The following is a 16,957-nucleotide window of genomic DNA, read 5'->3' as shown; positions in this document are numbered from 1 at the left end:
TTATATAAGTTAATAATTTATATAATATTTTTTAATATATTATATAATTATATTAATAATTATTAATAATACAAATTTATAATATTATTATATAAAAAATTAATTTTTTTAAAAAAAAGTTATTATTAAATATATTATTAAATTAAATATATAAATATTTTTTACTTAAATTTTTTATATTAAAAAAATTAATACTTTATTATAAAAACGTAATAATAATTACATTAAAATTAATTAAATTACAAATTTTATTAAATAATAATATAAATTAAAATTTTAATTTAACTATTATATAAATTATTAATAAATCTTTTATAAAAGTTTTATAATATATTAAATATAATTTATATTTATAATTAATATTATAATTATTAAAAGTATTATTTTTAAAAATATATATAATTTTAATAAAATAAAATTTATAATAAATATATTAAAAGTTATATAATAAATTGTAAAAAATTATTAATTTTAAATAATTATAAAAATATTATTATAATAATAATATTATATGTTTTTATATATTTATTATTTATTAAAAAGTTAATATATTATAACTTTATATATATTATAAAACTTTTTTTTAATATTTTATAAAGTATTTTAAATTTTATTTATAAAAAGAAATATATACGTAAATTTTAAAATAATTAAATTATACCTTTCAAATAATAATAAAGTAATTTTAAAGCTTAATATAATTAAAATTAATTATATATTATTATTAAACTTTTAATTATTTAATTTATTTTAAATGTTTAAAATATTATATAATATTAATAAAATTATTTTATAAACTTTTTATACGTATAATAAAATTTATAATAATTATTTTTACTTATTAATAAATATTTTAAATATTTTAAATAAAATTATAAAAATTATATATTATTTATTACATAAAATTACTTTATTATAAAAAAAGTTAATAATTTTTAAATAAATATTATTAAGCGTTTTAATGTTATAATATTTATAAAAATATATTAAATTAAAATAAAAACCTTTAATAATAAAAGTTAATTATATAATTAATTAATTTAACATATTATAATTTGTTGGTAGGTACGTACGTATAATATAAAGCAATAAACAAGTAAATCAAATAACAATGGGGGTGAGACTGGTGTATTGATGATGTCTAAGGAGGGAAGAATCTATCTGAAGCTAGCTAGCAGCGTGATGCCCTTTTATACAGTAATAGTGGGTACACTGTTTCTCCCTCCCGTATCGGCGGCAAGGCACCTTATCCCCGATAAGGTGCCTGTGCGCCGATGTCACATAACCACCATAATTAAATTATAATAATTTTAAATAAAAAAATGTAAAATTATAAATTATTAACTCGTATAAATCATTAATTTATAATTTACATTAATATTATTATAATAAAAATAAATTATTAAAAAAATTTATTATTTATATTATAATATATAAAAAATACTTATTTTAATTTATTATTTAATATAAATAAAATTATAAAGTTTTTTTTTAAATAAATAATAATTCTTTTAATTTATATTTTTAAAATTTTATAAATTATTATTTTAGAAAAAAATTACTTATATTATATTTAAAATAATAATATATAAAACGTTAATAAAAGTTTATATTGTTATAAAATTTAAATTTAAAAAATTATTTAATAAATTTAAAAGTTTTTTAATTAAATAAATATTTAATAAATAATATTAAAACAATTAATTAATTAAAATATTTTATATTAAAAAAAACCGAAAAATTAATTTAAAATATAATACCATAATATATAATTATTTTATTTTTTAACCTTATATTTTACAAATTAAAACTACGTAAAATAAAAAACATACGTTTATTATAATATTTAAGGTTATAAGCGGAATTAATGTTTATCTCTCTATGCTAATAATGTACTGCCCCATATCCATTTATGCTTTACAGTTATTATATAATGGTTGTTAGATCAAGTGATAAATTTCTCCGTCATTGCACAGTCGACCGGCGAGACGCCGGAGAAGTCCCGGGCTCGGCGGCGCTTTGGGTCCTGGTGAGGGGGGGAGGGAGATGCGAGTGCGGGTGCGAGGGGGAGGGCAGGGGAGACAGGAAGTCCTGCTGGCCGGGGGTGTACAGCGTCTTGCCCGTGTGCAGGGCGTGCATGCCTTCGAACGGACCAGGCTGCTGGGCTACGATTCTTCTTCCTCCCCCTCCGGCCGCTTTACCGCCCTTCCCCGCGGCGGGAGCCCCGCCGTCGACGGAGTCCACGTCGGAATACGGATCGACGCCGTACGAGCGCAGCATCTCGTCGTGCTCCTGCAGGGCCTGCTCGGCGCGGTGCTGCGCTAGCACGGCCGCGACGTCGATGCCCGCACGCGCCATCTCCGGCCGCGCCGCCCCGTGCCGCCTCGTGAACGGCTCCCAGAACTCGCGGCTCAGCAGCGTCGGGAGCAGTCGCGGCTCCAGCACGTGGTGCGTGCGCGCCGCCTTGTCGAGCACCCAGAAGACGTCGCGCGCGATGGTCGCGAGCGCCTGCTCGTCTTTCTGCTCCTCATTTTCCTGCTCTTCTTTTTCTTCTTCTTCCTGCTTCGTCTTGTTACCGGCAGAAACGTTACCTTCTTTCCCTTTCTGATTTTGATTTTCATTGTGATCTTGACTTTGTTTTTGTCCAAGAAGCTTCTGTCTCTGCTGCTCCCGCCTGTCCTTCTTCCTCGAGTAATCCACATACCCCGCCGCCGCGTGATCCAGCTGGCTCGCGAGCCCGAGCACCCATGCCTCGCTCACCCTCGACCGCACGCGCTCCAGCCTCTCGAAGCCTTCGTCCAGGTACTTGATCCGCACGCGGCAGATCTTGCCCCCGGAACCCCCCGAACCCCGCTGCCCGTACCCGCCGCCCCCGTACCCATACTTGCTCCTATTCTGCACACCCGACCCCGCCGCTGGCACCGGCACCCCGACCGAATCCGCATACACCTCGTACCCGCTGGCCGCGAGCCACGCCTTGACCACGTCCTTGGCGTGCGCCGCGCACAGGATGCTCACGCGCGTGACCGCGCGCCCGGTGAACCCGTGGTCCGCGAGCCCCGCCAGCCCGCAGATCGCGTACCGCACGTGCTCGAGGGCGGCGGCCACGGTGTCGAAGAGGCCCGCGAGCTCGGCCTTGTCGAGGCTCGAGGTCGACCAGTTCTTGCGCGGGTCCTTTTCACCACTACCGCCACCGCCACTGCCACTGCCACCACTTACCGCTCCTCCCGCCCCGACAACAGGGAAGCGGTAGGAGGGATTAGCGTGTCCGTAGTGCGTGTGCGTGTGCGCGTGCGGAGGGGGTTGCGGGATGTTGTTCTCGACTCTTGCCGGGAGTTGTAAGGGCCGCTGGCCGCGGTCCAAGTTCTGGCGGACCTGGGCGTTGTACCGCTCGCGGAGGTACGAGGAGGAGCTGTTGTTGTTATTGTTGTTGTTATTGGGTTCGACGGGGTTGGCCATGTCGTTGCGGGGGCGAGGCATGCAGCACTGGATCAGGTCGAGGCAAAACTTGTCCGAATTAGAAGGCATCGCGTCTGGCTTGGTACCTTAGGTAGGTAGGTACCTAAGAGGTAGGTATAGGATTACTACTCACTTGGAACGGTACGGTATTTGTTGTTGCTGTTGTCGTTGTCGTCGTGATCGTAACTGTGTATAATAGTAGTAAGACGTGACGCGACGAAAACAACTGATTACTGATTTTTAACCTAGTGTTGTCTTTGCATGAGCGGAAACCGATTTGAAGTAGGGCGCAGCCCGAAGATATACGCTCAAAACAATGTCTTTGATCGGAGGGTGATGGCTTTGTGTGCTTGATAATACCTTTTCTAGAACATGACCTTCAAAGGACGACCGGCTCACTTGAGGCGGGACGATCCATGTGTTGGGGAATAAAGGCTTTTGAGGACAAAAGTATTGTAGTTGTCCACAACAATGCCCAGCAATGACAACAGGCGGACAATGTGAAATAATCCTAAAAAAAAATTAATGTCAACGAAGTGTGGCCATACAGAAATCAAAACGATTCACTGGGTAAAAAGCTAAGATGGGTATTAGCACGGGAGATAATATTTCCCTTGTTCGTGATACCTCGCTAGCACATAGTATGCAAAAGCGAGCGGTAAAGTAAGCCGTTCATTTCCAGGCTCTCTAGACCGGGTCCGCTAGCCCTTCCAACGCCTATGATACACTTATACCGAGGATCAAAACCTCAGGTTGGAAATTAATTTTTTTTTCTCGAGAAATGCACATCTACAGTTCCTCGTCCTCGACCTCCATGTGGTCTCCCTTCGACGGGCCGTTAGCCGGCGTATCCTTTTTGGGCATGGTCGCCTCTTTATCGATCATCTGCCTCGACACGGAAACGATGTTGTCCTCGATCAGCTTCTGTCCAACATCCTCCAGATGCTTCTTGGGATCCAGCTTGCCGACGTAGCGCGTCTTAAGCTGCTCCTTAGTTAACTCCGTCTCCTCCTTAACTCTCTTCTCGTAGCCCTCGGCGAGCGACACCAACGTCTTGAAACGTTCTTTGTTCTGCTCGTCCTCGTGTCTGAAGTCCTCCATCTCTAACGCCTCAGTCCATACGTGCTTGTGTAGATTCATGAGCATGTTCTCCTCTAGCGCAGTCTTGCGGTAGTTGATGCCTATGGAGTAGTAGTGGCGGTTGAGTCCGTGAATAAGCGCTTGGATAGAGGGCTTATTGAGGTGACCCAGGTTGGAAGTGCTCTGTCTCGGTTCTTGTCCGAGCATCAGAGATTGAGGGTTGATGAGACGGAAAGCATCGATAACGACCTTTCCCTTGACTGACTGTATGGGGTCGATGACGACAGCGACGGCTCTCGGTGTTAGCTGTTCGAAGCTCTGTTGGGTGTTGATATCGACTGTGGAAAGCCAGCATCCAAATCCGGGGTGAGAGTGGTACCATCCAACGACCGACTCAGGTCTATGCAGTGGATATTATTAATAATAAGTAAGGATATGGAAGTAAAAGGAGAAATATAGTTATCTTACCGTCCCGTTTGCGTCAACATGTCCATCATCTTCTGCTGGAATACCGGGTCGACAGCTTCGACACTGACACCGGTACCGCTCTGAGGCATGGCGAAGACGTCCACCACTCGTACTGTGAAGTCGTCGACGAACTCTCCTAGCATAAGTCCCATGACTTCCATAGGCACACCTGCTCGTCCGTGTCGTAACATCTTGAGTAGCGCAAGGGAAGAAATGTATACGGTCTCGGAGTTGTCGATTAGGTTCTGGTTATCCTATTTGGATATTCTGTTAGTACACGTTTTTAAAGTCATCCTTTTTTGAAGTCATCCTGAAGTACTGGTGCTTCCTAGAAAAATAATATTCTTACTGTTCCGGGGGCGGCACCGAGTCCCATGCCGCTGGCACCGGCGAGCATCCTGTTCAACCGGTCCATTTTAGTTGGTTGAGGCTATAGCGGAAGTAAATTGATTGTGGTAGGTTAGGCTGATGATGAGTTGGTAATATTTCGTAAGAATCAATATAGATTGACGACTTAATGTTATGTTGGGTTGGGTTGAATTATTTAAGAGGCGAATCTTTGAAAGGTGATGGAAGCTCAAGATCCAAAATGCAAGGCGTTGACGAAGCCCAGGTCTGCCTGCATAACATTAGGTAAGTACCTAATTACCTAATCTACCTACCTAGGGTAGGTATCAGCTCTTAATCGATAAGGGAGCTCGGGCCAGGTATTCTGGAAGTAGCCATTCTCCACACGTGACGTGATTTAATCGTTGCCAGAGGTAGGTACGTACATGCATTAGGTATCTAGGTACCTTTTCCTTTCAGCCTTTTATCAGCCTCGGTTAGGCGCGTGTACCTAGTACATACATGTATGCTGTAAGCACTAAAGTCTTTGTGGCTGCTATTCCAGAGCCAATCCCAACGTCGCCTCGTCGCTTAGTACAATTCATACACTAGGTACCTGTATCAACTCGTACAGCTACCTAGGTAGCTACATAAAACATATATATATACAAAAATAATTATAAAAAAGTATATATAATCCTATAAGTGATAATTTACTTATTCAATAAATAATAGTATAAGTCAAAGTCGCCAAATCGAAATGGTATTCTGCACAAAATAGATACAAATATTAATAAAGGTCGTCCTTAGAACAGTCGGCTTATCGTGTAAGTGGCTACACTACATATCCCACCTGGTAGCTAGCTCGCTGCCTTATAATCGACGAACTTCGAGCTGCAAGTCACCCCCTTACCTGATAATATTATAAAACTTCATTTACCCCGTAAAGTGCAACCCTCCATCGCTTCGCCTATGGGACCTAGGCACATAGCCTGACTCGCGACAGGCTCGTGGCGATCTGTCCATTACGAACTCAGGTCCTTACTAGGAGGTTATATAACCCCAATGTCCTCCCCCGATGGGTACTACCTACGGTTTGTTCCAGGTTCACGACTCAGACAGAGGACGCCAAGCTTGGGTACGAGGTTGAGACCTTTTTAGGGATATCTAACAATATCCAGTTACCTATCTGACCTATCATGCTATACATTATCGTGCTCTTGCACGGGCTACGAGGTGATATAGCGAAGACTCGGACCAAAAACGGAGTCATATGGCCGCCCAAATTCCGACGCAGCCCCTATCAGCGACGATCACATCGGCATCTGCAAGTTCAAGGAACAGAAGGACGAAAGCAACCTATTAATATAATGAAATGGCAGTGATGATTTCCAAGAAGCCAGGCGCAGCAAAGGGGAAAGGAAAATTGCTTACTTACTTTACCTAAGATATTCTATAGCGCATCTTGGAGCTACCTACCTCAAACCTACTAGTAGTGTCGGGCACGTTGTTATAGGACCACACATATGCGGCTCGATGTATCTGAACTTGACTTTTTCCTATTTACTATACGTACTTCACCGGTTTTGAATACCTTCGATACCTATCTAGGTATGTACCGGACATCTTTGAAACCAAGCATTTGCCCGATGGAAAAGGGCGATGGCGCAGGTTAACCTGAGGCTGTAAACTTAGGGGGCGGGTGGTAGATTTAGATGGGCACGACGACCTGGATGACGACGGTGATGGTGGCATAGACTTAAATATTCTATATGACTACCTAACTACCTATACAACTTAATACCCTTGATCAAGCACTGAACAGTAATGATACCTGTTCGTAGTTTTTTTTTTTTTTTAATGTGCGTCAATGACGAGTACTACCGTGTACGAGGATGCTATGACTTACCTCCTTTTTAGCTACCCTCTTTTCAAAATCTGCATACCTAGGTAGGTACCTTAGGTACCTTGGGTATTACAATATCATTACATTTCTCAAAGCCGATTCACAAAGCCTCCGGACGCCATAAGCTTCCGCATCACGATATTCCCGAAAATATTAGATTAGACACCTGGTATGTATGTACCTATGAAGTTCGATCACTATTTCATTACGGCAAGTATTACAAAACCCATCTCATAATCAACCGCACTACGCAAAAGACACTAGCTAAGGGGCTAAAACTCGCCCAACGTTAACGCAAGGCGGCCGTCCCCTCCGCCGTCGATGCCGCCGGAAAACCTGAACGCCCTTCGCTCGGCTACCTAGTCTACAATGATTCGGCGAAAAACCCGGTTGAACACCACCCCGCCCCTTATTCCGTCCCGTTCATCTCCCGTACAACTGTCTGCTTTAAGAAAAACTCGGAAAGGCGAAGATTCAAAACGCCGTGGGTATCAAAATTAGTGTTTGGATCTTCTTAGGAGCTCGCATCGTCCTTTTCCTTTTCCTTTTCCTTGTCTTTGTCTTTGATAGCAGAGTCTGCAGGACTTGGCGATTTAGCATCAGTCTTTTCTGCGGGCTGGTCCTTGGCGTCTGCTTCACCTTCTTCTTCGGGCTCTGGGGCGGTGGCAACTGGGTCGTCCATATCAACGTCACCATCCTGGTCAACCTTTTCAGCTTCTGCTGTGTCTTTGGCCTCTGGCACCGCGCTGGGTGCCTTTTCAGCCTTTTCAACCTTTTCAGCCTCTTCTTCTGGTGCTTTGCTTTCGTCGACATCCTGCATTGCCTCGTCAACCTCCTTGGGTTCCTCTACCTTTTCGGTCGCGGATTCATTTTCGGCGGCGGCTGTCTTTTCGCTTTCGCTACCCTCTTTATCGGACTTAGCAACCCCCTCGGCTTCTTTTGATGCTTCTTCTTGGTCGGTGTTGTTAGCAGCACTGTCTCCGTGTTCAGCATCCTTCTCCTGAGGCTGGGAATTGTCGCGAGTATTCGCCTCAACCTCTGGTTCTTTATCTGTTATATCTTCCATGACGATGTCGTCCGTCTCCTTGGATTTCATGACGTGCTCCACGGAGCCGTTAGCAGTTTTAGGCGTCGCGGCGCCGCTATCGGTTTCAACGTCTGAATTGCGATAGTCGGTAAATTGTCGTCTCGTGCTGCCGTTTCTAAGAACTCCATTGGCCTTCTCTAACTCCTCATTGTCGCTTTCCTCGTATTCGTTATCCCTTTCTATGCGTTGTTCCCATTGGCGTTGGCTCATACGAACATCTTTGTTCTCATCCTCGTCGAGGTCATCAAGCTCCGCTTCTTCCTCGTCAGATATTGCTCCCATGGAATGACGGGGCACATCCTGCATCTGAACGGAGGGGGCATGTGCGGTGCGTCGCAGATTGTCGATCAACTGGTTTTTGATCTTCTCTAGGTATTCGGGGCTATTCGCGTTTTCCATATTAGAAGCGCGAACGTCGAGCGAGTAGTCGGGCCCATAATACTAGATCCAAGGTTAGCATCATAAATAGCTATAGTGAGATAGTGATCTTACATCGTAATATTCATTAAATGGTAAGGTTCGATCCATATGCGCATCAACAAGCAGACCCGTCTCGAAGGCCCAAGTACGGGCGACGTTACGCATCGTGTAGCCACCGCCACCAAGGACTAGAGTTGGACGGTTGAAGCTTTTCACAAACTTCACACAATTCGCATGTCCATCCATGCTCAAGTTGAAACAACCGAGACGGTCACCGGACAAGCTGTCTCCGCCACATTGTAGAACAACGGCATCCGGGTTATAATATTCCATGACGGCTGATATGACTGGCTCGAAAATGGACTTATACGAGGCGTCATCTATACCATCGCGAAGAGGGAAATTAGTGGCGTAGTAACGGCCCTGGCCAATGCCGATATCTCTAAGCTCGCCCGTACCAGGGAAATATTCGCCGTACTTGTGGAAAGACACAGTCATGACTCTGTCGGTGGTATAAAATGCTTCCTCGACACCATCTCCATGGTGTACATCGATATCAACGTATAAGACACGCTTGTTAAATCGTAAGAGTTCGAGGATTCCGAGAACGATATCTACTCAGTAGCCGGTATTATTAGCCTAGGTCAGGGACTGAGGGATATTCAAGTCAGCAAGTCGGACGATATAATACATACCATTTACATAGCAGAAGCCACTAGCCTCCGACTTCTTGGCGTGATGGAGGCCACCTGCCCAGTTGACAGCGATATCACACTTCTGTCGGTTAAGCCGGGCAGCACCCTCCATACTACCACCAGCACTTATTCCACAAAATTCGAATAGGCCATCGAATACGGGGCAGTCGTCTCCAACGTTGTATTTGCCTTGCTCTCGTTGGAAATTGTCCATATTCTCGGGGGTAACTCGCTGCAAGAAATCGATATACTCGTCTGTGTGGAACTGGGTCATCTCGAGTCGCGTCGCAGGTTTCGCACGCTTGAATATGTCAGCTATCATGGCCATTAGAGGACAAAAGCTTGATGAGCACTTACGTAGATTTCCATTTTCTTATAGACGCCATAGTTCATAATCAAGCTGTGTGCCAAGCGGATGCGATGAGGTTTCATGGGGTGGCCCGAGACGTAGGCAAAATTACCAATGTCGGAATCATAAAAATAAGCAACTTTCTTAGGAGACGGAGCTCCCAAGGCGATGCCATTACCATTGAAGATATCAACGGGGGCCGCGTGCGCCATTGTTGATCGTGTAATTAACCAGACGTGAATAGGAAAGAATGGAATAAGATGGGGGAGAGTTGTAAAGGTTGAGGCGAAGATCTCGAGAAACGCACTCTACCTATCCTGAACGATACCTGCTATCGATAAGATTGGTGCATCGCGCGTTATACCTCACTAACCCGAATTGGCTACTAGCAAGGATGTTGTGGGGCCGCTCGACCTCGGGCGACATCCGGATTTACAATAGATGCACCTTCCTCAATTATGTATCTTCAAATATCGTAGGTACGTGATTTCAATATTTTACAGCTGTTAAAATACGAAAGTCTCTATGTATATTTTCCGCGGTTATTTCGCATAGACAGTGCGGTGAATGCAAGAAAACCTCACATCACTATGTATATCTTCTCTTATCACGTCAAAGATGCCGAAGAGGACTTACTGCAAAGAAATAAAAGGTATGCTGTGATTGGACAGTCTGCTTCCACGCTAGTGTCAAGTTAGGTATAGCGTTTTTGCTGGTGTTGAAATTCACTAGGTATTTCTAGAATGACGTATTTACAGTGTACACCGTACCTTCATTAGGTATCAGTATTAGCCATTGATAAGGATAAACTCCTAGCTATTGTGAACTATTTAATATGCAGCTTTATTAGGTATCCGGACTAATATCATCAAGTGATGAAAATGTAGAAATAAATGAATATGTTCATCTATTAGTGTGCACGATCATCTACCTAGGTTAGGTACCTAGGTACCTGGGTATCAACTATTGTAACTTTGCTCTTCCGGGACGAGCTGTAACTTCACAGTTAAAGCCAGGGGATGTACATTCTAGAATCATCTGTTCTAGATGCTTCATCTATTATCTTTATATTAACATGGAAGGTTGCCACTTATTTATCTTGGCTAGGAAGAAGCCTATTCAAAAGCCATCAATAAGAGGTAGCATCCGAATACTTACAATTGGAAATAACTTTGCTAAGTTGGATTCATATATGAAGTGTTGGTTCACCAAAGAAGAATGCTGCTTTTTTTGTAGGTACTAGGTTATGATAAATAAATATTAAAAAATAAAATATATGTCCAACTATTACATAGGTAGTTGACTGACACATCTATTTATAAACAAAGTTATAAACAAAGTTAACATCAGTATGGAACAAGCTTAGATGCTAAAAGCTGTGCTGCTTCAATAACGATTGTTAATAGCTTAGGCACTAAAACATGTAGGGGTTTCTGATATACATAAGTAATAGCAGTGTTAGGTACGGATAGAAGTAAGAAATGGTGATGGAGACCTTTCCACTGATACTACGAGGCGGAGCAAGACTCCCAATGGGTATAACTGCAACTATATGAATCGTTCCTGAGTCTAGACTCATGTCACGAACTCGCAGTTATGATAATATGATAATAATATTAGTCATAATTATTATAAACCCGTGTAGAGCTAGAACCATAACACTTTGAGAATAACAACTGCCAACCCCATCTTGCTCGCTCTCATACATTTATGTATTCGTATCTATCACGCGTGACTTCTCGCCACTAGCGAGTTCAGCCGCATTGCCAAACTGCTTGGTTACCCCGTACATGCAACGATTCTTATAAATAGTGCAATTCCAAATAGGTAATAGTTAATTTGTAAGCTGGCATGCGGTTTACTAGTCTTCGGTTAATTTATTCACCAATATTTGCGATTTAGGAAAGGTGGTATTCCCCGTCATAACGTGACATTAGCTGCTACCTCTACCTAGGTACCTAGTATTAACGTAGCGAATTCGGTTAGTTATCGTTCGTGTTGTTGGCTTTCATGTGACGCCCTTTGCGGGATTTGCCAATAGTGGAGCAGAAAGGTGCAACTAAGATGGAATCTCTCATACTTAATCGGTATAGTCTAATGGACCAGTAACACTTATACGTAACTTACATTATCTATGTAGTACCTACTCACCACATTTACCTACATAGGTACATACACAAAGTGTGGGGTTCATTAATGCATTGGTCGGCATCGACGCAGCATCAACGCATTATCGGAGACTTTCTAACCTTGTGTGCTTTTATCATCTTATATAACATCTGAGGAGAGAAAGATAAATGGGCCTGCTTATAAACTTAACTTCACTTCTTTAATCCGTCTTCGAATCTGACAAAACGTCGTCTTCTTATATCTCTTGGAATTGTTGACTGTTGACTGTTGACTGGCTTAGACTACCTTTTTCATTATCGATTTGTTTGCAATGGCCAATCAGGAGATCGTGCTTTTCGACTTGCCCTCTCGGCCGCCGAACAAGTCGTGGTCGTATAACCCATGGAAGAGTAAGCATTGCCAATACGTTTGGGGTTGAGATAAGATTTCTGACAGCGGGAACTAGCTCGGCTCGTCTTGAACTACAAGAACCTTCCTTATAAGACAGAATGGGTGAGTTCGAGATACCGAAGTCCAGCGAAACTTGCTGGCTTGAAACTAACCCCTACCTTTCAATAGGTTGAGTACCCGGATATCAAGGGCAAATTCCAAGATCAGTAAGTCTAACCAGATATATCATATATCTGCTCTCAACTACGGCGGATTTTTGATGGCGGATAGGCGTGACATGGGAAATAATTCACGCCAATGCGTCTTCGCCTTCTAGAAATTGGCGATGAAGCTATCACTTCAGGTTGACTTGCGGATACTAACAATCACACCTATAGCCTCCCGAAAGCGGATGTCTACACCATCCCCACCATCATCTTACCCGACGGGACCTGGGTGACCGACTCCTGGACGATCGCCGAGACGCTCGAGAAGGAATACCCCGAGCCCACTCTGCACCTGGACTCTCCCTACCTGTCCCAAGTCAAGCAGCTTCTCGCGGAGGTGCTAACGCCCCTGAAGGGCATCTACGCGCCGAAAGTCCACGACGTGCTGCTGAACGACGCCAGCAAGGAGTACTTCCGCACGACGCGGGAGAAGGCCTTCGGCGCGACCCTGGAGGAGGTAGCGGAGAAGGAGGGCGGCGAGGAGGCGTGGAAAGCGGCTCAGCCTGCGCTGGAGAAAGCTACGGCCTTGCTGAAGGAGAACGGCGACGGGCCGTTCTTCGAGGGCAAGACCCTGGGATTTGCCGACCTCGCGTGGGCTTCCCTACTTATTTTCTTCCAGAGGATGGGTGATGATGTCTACCAAGCCGCGCTGAAGCACAGCGGAGATGCGTCGGTGCACGAGAAGCTGCTGGAGGCTGTGAAGCCCTGGTCCGAGAGATCTGACCACTAGGTTAAAAGCACATCGGCACTGGGAATTCTTCAGTACCTAGCAGAATGTACGAGTCTATGAATATGTTATGTGAATCAGTATATCGATATACCTGCAATATACCAACCTTTAGCCAGAGATCTACCCATTGGGCCTCGTTGACTTATAACCGTAGACAGCAGTAACTTGAATGTTGGAAGGGTGGGATGCCAACAATCACTTGCCTACATCTTTAGAACTGGGGAATTGAACAATGTCTTTTTCATCGGGCATAAGCAGATGATATCAATTTGATTACGCGTTTCTGGTCATATCATGGTTGAGTTGGTGAGAGTTCATGTTCAACTCAACTGCTACAGGCAACTAACAGAAAAAATGATGACGCACGGGCCACTTGATTCCAAAGCTTCAAAGGTCCATGGTACCGGGGTACCTCCGTGCCTCCGCAGCATAAGACTCGCCTCACGTGACCAAGCTTCCTATTACGGAAATCGCTTCCCGAAATCTTTTGTGGGTCCCTAGGGTTGGTCCAAGGCCGCACATTTCCAAGGGGTACCACCAAACTCGCACCTAAAGAAATTTGGAGCTTATCGAACCTTTAATTTTTTTTCCGTGACAAACGACCACCAACTTCGACCACCGTCAACAACGACCACAACCCCCCCGACCGTTTAAGAACCCCCCGAATAAATCAGTCGCAATGGCCAAGCTCTCGTAAGTCTTTTAAATTCTTAAATTCGGAAAAAAGAACACTCGAATCCCATCGATCTTGTTGTAGCGGATATTCTTGGCGGGGTAGAAGAGGATGGTAGGAAAAAAAGAAAAATTAAATGAACGAATTGGTGGGAGAGGGATAAGAAAGAGCAAGGCAAAAATTTTGAGAGGGATTGCTTGCGCCAAAAAGAGAAGGGTATTTTTCAACAAGTCAATTTCGGTGCCAATGTGGAATTGCAAGACGCCAATGGGTTTCAAATATCGAACTGCGGGTTCCGGTATAAGTCGGGGATTATTACCTTGAAGCAAGCTATAAACAGCGACGATGGGATATCGCGTTTACGTTTAACAACAACAGCAACAAGAAGAAATTCTGAAGCAGAATCGCTAACCATCCGTTCCAATAGGCGTGGTGCCCCCGGTGGCAAGCTTAAGATGACCCTCGGTCTGCCTGTGTAAGTACATCAACTCAACTCCTCCCCCCAAGTTCTTCCAAGACATCTGGGACTAACGAGCGAAACAGCGGTGCTATCATGAACTGCGCCGACAACTCCGGTGCTCGAAACCTGTACATCATCTCCGTCAAGGGTATCGGCGCTCGTCTAAACCGACTGCCCGCCGGTGGTGTCGGTGACATGGTCATGGCCACCGTCAAGAAGGGAAAGCCCGAGCTCCGAAAGAAGGTCCACCCCGCCGTCATCGTCCGACAGTCCAAGCCCTGGAAGCGAACCGACGGCGTCTTCCTCTACTTCGAGGACAACGCTGGTGTCGTAAGTCGAACCCTTTACACCCCCTTTATAAACACGCCAAATACGCAAATCGTCGCCGTGTCGAAATCTCACGTGATAGAGCGCGGACGTGGAAATCATTGTGTCTTTAGAACCTCGGCTAACGTGTTACTTCTCTCACAGATCGTCAACCCCAAGGGTGAGATGAAGGGCTCCGCCATCACCGGCCCCGTCGGTAAGGAGGCTGCCGAATTATGGCCCGTAGGTTTTTCCCAATTACACAAATCCCCTTTGAGCCGAATTCTAACTATGATCCCTAGCGTATTGCCAGCAACTCCGGTGTTGTGATGTAAAGGTTGGTTGAGGCAGGCGAGCGTTTCGTTTTCGGGCGGAGCATTTGGGTCGAGAGAGGGGAAGGGTATGAATGATTTTCACACCCGCACACACACACACACCACCTACTTTCCTACCTAACCTACTTTATTGACGATAATAAGTCATCACGATTGATATTGGAAGATAAAGACACGGACAACACACGGGGCTGGCCAACTCTCACGACTGCTTGGTGAGAGGACTTGAGATGGAGGCCTGCTTTTTTTTGTTGTCGTCGTGTCTTCCCCCTCCCTCCCCGCGGTGGTAGTAGTAGCAGCAGTAGTAGTAGTAGGACTGGTCACTTTGCATTTCGGCTTCGGGGCGTAAAGGAGACATACCAAAACCAAAAAAAGAAACTGCATCCTGGACAATTGATACGAGTTCGGCTCCAAATCTTGCGCGTGACTGTTCTTCTCTCCCTTCTCTTTTATTTTTTATTCTTTTATTTATTTTTTTATGACTTCGGCAGCTCTTGGCTTGTCTGTCTGCGGCTGGAGTAAATATTCCTTCTTCTACGGGAATAGTAAGTACCTAATGAATGACCCAATACCTCCATTCCAACCATCGATTTGGATATTCCATGATTGGACCAGTTTATCGGTGACACCTAGTTAAATGTACCAGTACCCCGTAAAGTTACTTTACTAGGTACCTCTAGGTAGGTTTGCTATGAACAGATCGCAATACCTCGGTAGATATGTCTTTTATCTGCTTGAATTTCTAGTTTTTCCCCATTGGGCTTAGCTGTCATACCTAGTCTTAATTTGACTGTAGTCGCATTTTCAAGTCCGAGGAATTAAAAGGGGGTCGGTTGAGGAGGAATGTACTGTATATGACTTTCTTTACTGCTGTTTATACGAGATATTTACCTAAGGTAGATCTATGTACCCAGGTAGTTTACTCTTGGTTTAACGAATTCTAATGAGCGTGGACTAATGCACAACACATATGCATAGTTAATCAAAATTTTAAAGTTGATTGCAATGGTATCTCTATTTTCCCTTCCATTTTGTGTATCGGCCTCCCTTCTATGGTATCCTTCCCTATGCGTACAATGATGCTCGCTCCGTGGGTGAGGTGGATAGGAGTTGGTCCATGTATCCAAACTTCCCACCCGCCCACCTATGCAAAAAAAAAGAAAAAAAGACAACGCTTTGCCCTCAGGCCCAAATGCCATATATATACCCGTATGTACAAAGGTATCCTCCCCCATGTTCTATCCACAGCCCTCCCTTATCCACCAAACCACCCACTCCACCTCGCTCTTTCTTTGAACACCCCCGAGGACGAGCCCGGACGGGGGAAAGCTTGGCCAAAGTATCCAAACGATCATCCGCCCAGGCTGCAATGTGCAGGGAGATGGACACTGACTGGGGCCAGTCCGAGTATCTGACAGCCAGCCTATCCATCCCCTACCTATCAATAGGATAACTTGGAGCCGGTTCAAGTATCCGGCATCCCGTTTTCCCACTGATAGGAGATAAATAAGTGGACATAGAGCTGGTTCAAATATCCAATGTTTGTCCACTCATTTATCTACACATCACCTTCGTGGATGAGTAGGAGAAGAGTCGGCCCAAGCATCCGAACTCCCGTCTACATCATCCACGGAAAACGGGTAGGCAGTTGAAGTAGGAGCTAGCCCAAGCATCTAGCATCCCGTTCAACTGCCTATCCCGGACTCAAGTATGGAAGGAGATGACCTAGGTGAGACGTGTCTAGATACATCTCCCTCCCGTCCCCGGGGGTGTCCTCTATGCAGCGCAATGCAATCTAACCAATGTAACGACGTGAAATGAAGCAATGAAGCAATGCAGCGATATTGTGTTTTTTCTGTTTCCTTTTTTTTTTCTTTTTTTTTTTTTTTTTTTTTTTTTTTTTTTCTTTTTCTTTACTCCAGGCGGCCGACGGTAA

General features: G+C 43.8%; 5 protein-coding genes across 5 annotated transcripts; 2 read left to right on the top strand and 3 right to left on the bottom strand.

Moving 5' to 3' along the window:
• Positions 1 to 1,812: 1,812 nt before the first annotated feature.
• F4812DRAFT_442865 (uncharacterized protein) lies at positions 1,813 to 3,996 on the bottom strand. Its single transcript, XM_047935351.1, has one exon. It carries the CDS (start codon positions 3,526 to 3,528, stop codon positions 1,966 to 1,968), a length of 1,563 nt encoding a protein of 520 aa, XP_047786607.1. The 5' UTR covers positions 3,529 to 3,996; the 3' UTR covers positions 1,813 to 1,965.
• Positions 3,997 to 4,029: 33 nt separating this feature from the next.
• F4812DRAFT_442864 (Mov34-domain-containing protein) lies at positions 4,030 to 5,576 on the bottom strand. The gene is made up of 3 exons (XM_047935350.1): positions 5,357 to 5,576; positions 5,008 to 5,261; positions 4,030 to 4,939 (listed from the first exon to the last, which is right to left on the bottom strand). The coding sequence occupies exons 1-3, from the start codon at positions 5,420 to 5,422 to the stop codon at positions 4,249 to 4,251; spliced, it is 1,011 nt and encodes a 336-aa protein (XP_047786606.1). The 5' UTR covers positions 5,423 to 5,576; the 3' UTR covers positions 4,030 to 4,248.
• Positions 5,577 to 7,643: 2,067 nt separating this feature from the next.
• Positions 7,644 to 10,067, bottom strand: F4812DRAFT_206031 (uncharacterized protein). Its single transcript, XM_047930295.1, has 4 exons — positions 9,800 to 10,067; positions 9,443 to 9,743; positions 8,820 to 9,361; positions 7,644 to 8,768 (listed from the first exon to the last, which is right to left on the bottom strand). The coding sequence occupies exons 1-4, from the start codon at positions 10,001 to 10,003 to the stop codon at positions 7,755 to 7,757; spliced, it is 2,061 nt and encodes a 686-aa protein (XP_047786605.1). The 5' UTR covers positions 10,004 to 10,067; the 3' UTR covers positions 7,644 to 7,754.
• A 1,723-nt stretch (positions 10,068 to 11,790) lies between these two features.
• Positions 11,791 to 13,478, top strand: F4812DRAFT_442859 (putative glutathione S-transferase). The gene is made up of 4 exons (XM_047935349.1): positions 11,791 to 12,310; positions 12,367 to 12,413; positions 12,480 to 12,517; positions 12,689 to 13,478. Exons 1-4 carry the CDS (start codon positions 12,232 to 12,234, stop codon positions 13,245 to 13,247), a joined length of 723 nt encoding a protein of 240 aa, XP_047786604.1. The 5' UTR covers positions 11,791 to 12,231; the 3' UTR covers positions 13,248 to 13,478.
• Positions 13,479 to 13,837: 359 nt separating this feature from the next.
• Positions 13,838 to 15,314, top strand: F4812DRAFT_205872 (ribosomal protein L14 domain-containing protein). The gene is made up of 6 exons (XM_047930293.1): positions 13,838 to 13,940; positions 14,348 to 14,395; positions 14,464 to 14,710; positions 14,852 to 14,929; positions 14,989 to 15,086; positions 15,194 to 15,314. The coding sequence occupies exons 1-5, from the start codon at positions 13,927 to 13,929 to the stop codon at positions 15,019 to 15,021; spliced, it is 420 nt and encodes a 139-aa protein (XP_047786603.1). The 5' UTR covers positions 13,838 to 13,926; the 3' UTR covers positions 15,022 to 15,086; positions 15,194 to 15,314.
• Positions 15,315 to 16,957: the final 1,643 nt, after the last annotated feature.

This window comes from Daldinia caldariorum (genome assembly GCF_022478825.1).
Source record: "Daldinia caldariorum strain CBS 122874 unplaced genomic scaffold F4812scaffold_20, whole genome shotgun sequence".
NCBI lineage: Eukaryota > Fungi > Ascomycota > Sordariomycetes > Xylariales > Hypoxylaceae > Daldinia > Daldinia caldariorum.
This window is presented reverse-complemented; position numbering and strand designations above follow the sequence as displayed.